The sequence below is a fragment of the Hippopotamus amphibius genome, chromosome 16, assembly GCF_030028045.1.
Source record: "Hippopotamus amphibius kiboko isolate mHipAmp2 chromosome 16, mHipAmp2.hap2, whole genome shotgun sequence".
Classification (NCBI taxonomy): domain Eukaryota; kingdom Metazoa; phylum Chordata; class Mammalia; order Artiodactyla; family Hippopotamidae; genus Hippopotamus; species Hippopotamus amphibius.
The window spans coordinates 51,726,118-51,734,114 of NC_080201.1; the positions used below are offsets into that span (position 1 = coordinate 51,726,118).

Genomic DNA, 7,997 nt, shown 5'->3' on the forward strand with positions numbered 1-7,997 from the left:
GAGATTTGAGAGCCGGAGCGGACTTTGAAAACTTGCTGGAATCTCCCTTTCTTTCACCATTTTCAGCTTTGTGCTTTTATTTCTGGCTCATTCCGAAAGCTCCCATGTGCCCCCAACCCCAGCCCCAAAGACACACAGGTAGACTCCAGGCCAGGACTAGGTTTCATTTTTAAACTGGCCTGGGGCTCCTCCTCCACCACCACCACCACCACCACCATCATTATGTACACACACACAGGCACATCTGGAGACCTGGCTGAGTATATTCCCAGAGTTTCCTAGAGGGCCAGTTACCAGACCTAATTGGTCTGCTTCTCAGACCAAAAAGCAGTAAAGTCTGAAACATATCTCAAGTGATGACTTCTTGGAGCCTCAGTTTTCAACTGTAAAATGGGGATAATAATATGCCCAACTTGTTATGAGGATTAAATAATTTAACACGTCAAGTGCTTAGAACTGTGCTGGGTACACAGTCCATGCTCAATAAATGTTAGAGGTTACTTTATCACCCTTGCCTTAGCTGGGAAATAAAGCAATACACAAACTTGAGACTTCCTACGAGTGACTTTAATTTCAAAAAACTGGTTGGGGGTCTCTTCCCACAACAGGGAAAGAGTATACCAGGCTCTGCCTCCAGGGATTCAGCACTGGGCCTGATCCAATCACATTCCAGCCACCAGGCCCTGTCATTTCATCACAAGGGCCAATCCCAGACTCCCTCCATCAGCTAGAGACAAGAGGACGGAGATGAAGTTGCCCAGGACTGAATTCTTTCTCTCCAAAGCTCCTCTCTAGGGAACCCAGCTGTGTCTTTCCAAGGAGAGTTGGTCCAGTCACCAGGCTCAGTTTGGACACCAGATCAACATCCCAGCCCTGGGGGAGGTCAGCGCCCTGGCCCCGGTGGCCGCTCCAGTGACTGTGTGCCCACCAGCACGTCCATGAGGTAGTCCAGCTCAGCCTCGTCCAGCTCTGGAGCTTCCTCTTTGCCTGGCCCATCCTCAGGGCTGGGTTTGTGGCCCTCAGAGGCTGGTGCCCAAAATTCACTGTCGTACATGGATGTGTCAATGTCCTCAAACAGGCCCTCAAGCCCATCGTCCAGCAGACATCCAGAGGTGGGGCCAAGCAGGTCCAAGGCACCCAGGCTGGGTGGGGCTCCCCCCGGGGGGCGGCCTAGTGGCCCCTCGTCTACCAGGGGCTGGGGGGCCTGGCTCAGGCCCTCAATATGGCTGAGGTCCTCCAGGAGGCTGGCCATGGAGGCTGAAAGGCTGGCATCAGAGCTGGCCAGCAGGCTGTCAGCCACGCTAGGGGCTGTAGGTGGGCTGGGCACGGGTGGCAGGGCAGCTGTGGATGCCATGGACGCCTGAATTCGCCGCAGTGTGTTCACTACCAGCACCAGGTGCCGCAGGTCTGGCTCACTCTGCCGCAGGCTGTGGTGGAGCTTGAGCACCGAAAGGTCAAAGAGGGAACTGGAGGCCATGGCCGGGGATGCCTGTGCCACTGCTGGGTGGCCGGGATCCAGCCACCAGGCATCGACTGCCAGGGCTTCCTTCTCCTCCTCCTCCTCCTCCTCCTCCCGCTTTCGCTTCAGGCCCTTGCTCAGCATCATCTGCGGGGATAAAGGAGTCATTCAGTTATGGAAAGCCAGTGTGAAGTTCTGACCACTGCTGTCTGTGTGATCTTGGGAAAATCACTTAACCTCTCTGAGCCTAGGCTTAGGGAACCCTTAAGACATGAATGATAACTGTATCTATCTCCTAGAGTTATTTTAAGGAATAAATGAGATACCAAAATCACTTAGAACAGTGCCTGATACATAGCAATTACTCCTGTGACTCAATACTATTAATAATAACTATTATTATTTATTTCTTCAATGAACCATGTGAAATGTCCAATATTCAACCTTTTTTTTTTACCTACAAAAGCAGTTGTTTCACATGGTTTAATCTAATATTTATTGTGTCTACTAATAGTATTGGACAATAAATAAACAAATACAGGAAATGTACAGGAAGATACTAAATAAACAAATACAGGACATGGTGCTAGGAAGATACTAGAAGGTTCTGGAGAGTGGTCAGGGAAGGCTCCTCTGAGGAGGTGACATTTGAAATGAGGCTTCAAGTATGAGAAGGAATCAGTCATGGAAGAACCAGGGCGAAGGCAAAGAAAGACCTAGAGGCTGGATGAGTTTGAACTGAAAAAAGACTCTGTGGTCAGTGCACGGAGAAACAGGGGGTGGGTGGGGAAGGAGGGGATCGAGAGTAAGCAGAGGCAAGGAGCTTAGATTTTATTGTGAGTGTGGTGGGAAGTCTGACCTGGTGGGGAGCAGGGGGGAGAGTGGTGTTGTGGACTGATTAGATTTCCAGAAGATCCCCTTGGCTGTTAAGAGGAGGTGGGGGGGCGGGGGAGGGGCGGGGTGGTGGTGCTGGGAGAGTGACCCTAAGATCCATTCGGAGGCTACTGCACTCTTTGGGGTGGGCAAAGATGGTGACTTGGGAGTATACGGCGGTAGTGGACACGGAAGGAAGTTGGTCGATTCAGGATTTATTTGGGAGGCAGAGTGGACAGAGCTTGCCAGAAAATCCTGGTGGGCACGGGGGGTCACGGAGAGAAGTTTGAGAACCCACACTTTCCCCAGGGTGGGTGCCCCTGACCCAACCTGCTGTTTTCTAAGCCAGGCAGCCTGCAGGGTACTGTACCCAGATCCCTGCCCAGCAGGACTTTAGGAGCGACCCCTCACGCTACTCAAAACTGGGCCCTCGCCTCCGTCCCGGCGGACCCGAGAGTCCGGAACCGCAGGAATTCAGCCCCCACCCCCCGACTCCGCCCCCCGGTCCCGGCGCCCCCTAGCGGCGACAGGCCGGCTTTCCCCCGGGGATTCCGGCTTCCCAGACCCCGGGACCCTTTACGCTGCCCGGCAAGACGCGGTCGTTCCTACTTGCCACCCGGGACCGTGCGGGCCGGGATCTCCGGAGAGCTGTTCTGCCCTCTCGGCCTCCGCTCGCTTCCGGAAGGCAGTGGGGGCTACTTCTCTAGAATCGGCGGCGGCGGGGGCGGGTGAGTCACGCAGCCGGAGCCAGGGAGCCGGCGCCTCCGCCCCCTTCCCGGGCTGCGGGGTGATTCACCCGGCCTGGCCGAGGCGGGCGGCACAGAGAGGCCCGTGCGTCTCGACCCCGGACAGCCCTGGCGCGCACCTGCCGGACCCGGGGATCGAACCTGCCAATGAACCCCTCGGCCAGTACCCCTTCTTTCCCCAGGCCTCTCCATTTACATACCCAGCTCACCGGCTGCCAATCAAAACGAAGAGGGAGCCACCCGCAGCCAATCAGGAAGCGGTGGCAGCAGCATAGCTCGCCCGCTCTCCTTCAGCAACCAGCTCCCGGGTTGAGAGACGCAGTTCTGACTCCTGCTCACGACTCCAGGCTCCTGATTCCCCTTAGCTACCGCCCACTGCCGTGACAGCCCCGCCCTTCACCCAGGGATTGGTTCTAGACGGCTATGGGCGGAGCCTGTAGGGGGCAGGTTCGAAGAAGGGGGGGAAGTTGGCTTTAGGGCGCATGTCCGGACCGCTGCGTGAGGGGAGGGGAGAAGGTAAGGGTGGCTCATTGCCCTGTGGGACAGTGGCGGGGTGGGGTTTCTGTCTCTCAAGGTGCGGGCGCCGCACACCTGCCCACGCACCTGCCAAACCCAATAGTTGAGCTGCTTACGCACACAGCCCCCAAAGGGGTCTCACTCTAGGCCAGCAAGGCCTGGGTTCAGATTCGGACTCACACTCACTCGATGTGTGACCTCGGTCTCTGAGCCCACAAAGTCTGTTAAATGGGGATCTTCTTGCCTGCCTCTTGAGAGTTAGGAAAATTAAAATAAGGTAGTACCTATAAGAGCACTATATCAGCAAATGCTGGGTAGTTGAACTCAATCGTGGTTACAGGCTGGAGTGGGAGGGTGGGGATGGGATGCCACTGGAGTCTCATCCTAGGCTCCATTCCCTAAGGACTTGTGTGACCTTGGGCAAGTGCTTTGGCCCCTTAGGACGGTCTCAGTTTCCTCACTTTTGGAATGAGAGAAATAGCGTCTGGCTCAGAGGATTGTTTTGAGGATTAAATAAAACAGTTCTTGCAAAATGCTCAGAGTGGTGTGTAATGTGTCCTTTTTTCAGTAGTAATAGCTGTTGTGGTAATAGCACAGGTGCTTAATTCAAGGAGAGAAATTCAGGGTGGGGCCCAGGTAGGCAAGAATTTAGTGCTTGTCGGGTAAACTGGCAATGGGACTTACATTCTTCAAGTAGCTCATTTGCTAAGTCCTCTGGCTCCTTGGGAAGAACTGTTTGTGAATAAAGCTCCTAACCAAAGTAAGCTGTCAAAAATGCTAACTGGACTAGTTGATGCAGGCAGCCATTATCAATGGATGCTCAACCCTTAGGGTGAAAAATTCGGGAGGAACGGGATCTTGACAGCTTCCAAAGAATCATCGCACAGATTCCTGGCTAACTGCTAAGGGGGAAATATCCTTTTATGATGTGGAGGTGTGGTGCTCAACGCTTTAACCGTGTAATGACACTTTGCATCCACAGCACTGGGACACCACAAATTTGGCACCTGATGTGATGCGTTAGGAAGTACACAACATTTGTTGTGGAGCCTCCCTGTTAAACTGCATAGACTGAATCAGACCCAACCTCCAGCTTATAGGGAACAGAGAGTGACAAACACAAAAACAGGGACTTTCCTGGCGGTCCAGTGGTTAAGACTCCATGCTTCCACTGCAGGGGACATGAGTTCAATCCCTGGTCAGGGAACTAAGATGCTGCATGCTGCGGGGTGCAGCCAAAAAAAAAAAAAAGTTTAAATATAACTGCATAGGATTTCTGCGAGACCTGAATTCACATGTACAAAATTAAACACAAACACAGACAACTACAGAATGTGGAACATCTACAGCACAACTGGGTTGTTCTACCAAAAATTCAATTTCAAGAAATCACAAGAAGGGATTGGTAGGGTTAGGGGGGAGGATGTTTCAGAATAAAAGATATTATGTAATTTCATTACAACCAAATAGGCATGAGAACCTGCATTAGATTCTGATTTTGATTTGGGGGGGAAGAGATTCTACAACTGGGGAAATTTGAGCATAGACTGGATATTAGATGATATTATGGAATCCTTAATTCTCTTAGATGTGAAATAGGATTGTGGTTTGTAGGCGAGTGTCCTTAATCTTAAAAGATGTCCGCTGAGCTATTATCCTAGGGGTAGAATGTCAAGATGTCTGCAATTGACTCTCCAATGGTTCAGCAAAAGAAAAACTGTACATATACACATACAGATATGCAGATAAAGGAAACTTAAAATATTAACAATTAAGCTAGATGGGAGGGTGCTCAGAAGTGCTCAGTGCTCAGAAGACATACTTTTTTTTCTTTTCTATCTTTCCTCTGTACTTGAAATTTTTCATAATAAAAAGAGGGTAAAATGCTAATTAGATTCAGGCCCCTGCTAGGCAAATTCACATAATTTCCCTTACAACCTATCTTTCTGGCCTGGGGAAAAGGAGGCTCAGAGTCTCCAGGTGGCTCTTTTCAGGTCATAAAGGAAATAAGAGCTCATAGGAGTCTGAGGAATTTGCTTAACGTGTTTATTGAGCACCTACTATGTTGTAGGGACTGTTGTAGACAATGGGGGTACAGCTCTTGAATCGCCTCACAGAGCCTCTTTACATGGATCAGGGGACAGGGGGCTGGGGAAGAGAAACGAAATATGAAAACAAATGAATTGAGCACCTTCTGTGTGCCAGGGACTGTTCTAGGCACTGAAGATATGGCATTATAAAATTATAAACAAAAATCCCTGATGTGGACTTCCTAGGTGGCGCAGTGGGTAAGAATCCACCTGCCAATGCAGGGGACATGGGTTCGATCCCTGCCCCAGGAAGATACCACATGCCGTGGAGCCACTAAGCCCATGCTCCACAACTATTGAGCCTGCACTCTAGAGCCCGTGAGCCACAACTATTGAGCCCATGTGCCGCAACTACTGAAGCCCACGCGCCTAGAGCCCGTGCTCTACAACAAGAGAGGCCACCGCAGTGAGAAGCCCACGAACCACAACGAAGAGCAGCTCCTGCTCGTTGCAACTAGAGAAAGCCCGTGTGCAGCAACAAAGACCCAATACAGCCAAAAAAAAAAAAAAAAAAAAATCCCTGATGTGAGGGTGTGGACAATAAATGTAATAAAGCAAGACTATCTTAAGAGGTGACAAGTGAAAAGGAAAAGCAGAGCAGGAGGAGAGTAATAAAAGGGTGTGCAGTTTGGACAGAGAGCTGGTGGTGGTGGAGGGGTCTCTGAAGAGGCGACATGGAGTAGAGACTTGATGAAGTGGGAGAGGTAGTAAAGCTCTGGAAGAAGTGTTCCAGCCAGAGGAAAGGGCCAGTGCAAAGGCCCTGAGGTGGGAGGTTCTGTCTCTGCTGCCAGGGAGGAGGTCAGAGTTTTCAGGTCATTTAGAGTGCTCTATGGACCTTTGTTTTTCATTCTGAGTAGGATGAGAAGACCCTGGAAGATGAATAAATGAGGAAGATACTTTCTGCTTCTGTTCAGTGACTTGAAGAAAACAAATAGGACGGGGTAATAGAGAGGCCGGGGGAGAGGTGCCTGTAGCCAGGGTGGTCCGGGAGAGCCTCCCTGAGGAGGTGACATTGGAGCGGAGACCAGAAAGTGGAGAAGGAGCCAGGAATTCAAAGGGCTGGGGGAGGGAAAAGGAGAGAGCCCGGGCCTTGGGAAATGAAACCAGAAGTGAAGCCACTGGCCTGGCGGGCCTGGGGAGGAGGCTCCGCCAGCTGGGGGAGCGCCCCGCCCCCAGCTGGCCCCTGGGGAGAGAGGAGGCGCCGGCCGGGCTCCCGCGTGTCCAGCTCAGGGCAAAGGGTGGGCAGGAGGGAGGGACCGAGGTGGCCGAGGCCCATCCCCCACCGCAGGACAGCGAGGGAGGGCAGATTGGGGAACGTGGACTCTGCCCTCAGGGACCCAGTTCCCGCTGCACAGCCAGCCTTTCCACTTCTCTCGCTAGTTTCCTGACAGCTGGAGCTGGACCTCTCTGAGCCTTAGTTTGATCATCTGGAAAGTGGGGGTGCTCCTCATACTGGCCTCACTGTGGTCCTAACAAGCCCCATGATTCCTCTTCGCTCTTGTATCTTTAGGACAAAGAGGGTCCATGTAAAAGTGAGCCAGGTCTCCTTCCTCCACTGCTCAATGCCCTTGCATGCCTTCCTTCTCACTCAGGGTAAAGCTCAAGTTCTCCTATGGGACTCCCACAAGAATCTACATGATTTGCCTCCCTCAACTCTTTCTCACCTCATCTCCTAGCACTCTCCCCTTTGCTCCCTCTACTGCAGCCACGTAGACCTCCAAACGGTCCTTCAAATATTCCACTCATGCTCGGCTCTGACCACTGGACCTTTGCACTGGCTGTTCCTGCCACTGGGATTGTTTCCCCACAGATTCACATGGCTCACTTCTCACCTCCTTCAGGTCTTTCTCAAATGTCACCTTGTGAGGCCTTCTGTGGCCATCCCATCTAAATAGCAACACCCCATCACTTTCTTGCTTTTTCTCCACAGCATTTATCACCACTACCGGACAGACTACATTTTACTGTTTGTTTCGGTAAAGAGTACACACTCGTGTATATTTCAGCCTTCTCTCACTAGGGTGCCTTATGAGAGCAGGAACTCTGTTTTGTTCATGTGCCTGGAAGAGTGCCAGGTCCACAGTGGGCACTCAGTAAATTTGAACAATTATCTGAATCCTTGGTGTGCATCAGATGCCCTCTTACACACTTTGCATGATCACTCAGTGAGTCAGGAGTTACTCCAGGTCTTGAGGCTGGGACACAGTGTATTTGAAGAACAGCAGAGAATGGTGTGGTGGAGATGGGTTGAGAGAGGTGGGAAGGAGGGGAAGGAGGGTTGGCCATTGCAAGATTGGGAGTTTGTCTTCTCGA

The 7,997-nt window shown here is 51.7% G+C and overlaps 1 protein-coding gene across 3 annotated transcripts; it reads right to left on the reverse strand.

Annotated features, from left to right (window-relative positions):
* Positions 1–551: 551 nt before the first annotated feature.
* On the reverse strand, positions 552–3,431 carry SERTAD1 (SERTA domain containing 1). 3 transcript variants are annotated; one of them, XM_057710668.1, is made up of 2 exons: positions 3,279–3,431; positions 552–1,606 (listed from the first exon to the last, which is right to left on the reverse strand). In XM_057710668.1, the coding sequence occupies exon 2, from the start codon at positions 1,604–1,606 to the stop codon at positions 884–886; it is 723 nt and encodes a 240-aa protein (XP_057566651.1). In that variant the 5' UTR covers positions 3,279–3,431; the 3' UTR covers positions 552–883. The 3 variants fall into 3 exon arrangements, with proteins under 3 accessions (XP_057566651.1, XP_057566653.1, XP_057566652.1); XM_057710670.1 differs by having other exon boundaries at positions 3,288–3,425; XM_057710669.1 differs by lacking the exon at positions 3,279–3,431 and adding an exon at positions 2,942–3,170.
* Between the last annotated feature and the right edge of the window lie 4,566 nt (positions 3,432–7,997).

What these genes read in the sequence shown, in the direction of transcription:
- SERTAD1 (XM_057710668.1), bottom strand. Translation starts at nt 1,606, where the DNA reads ATGATGCTGAGCAAGGGCCTGAAGCGAAAGCGGGAGGAGGAGGAGGAG.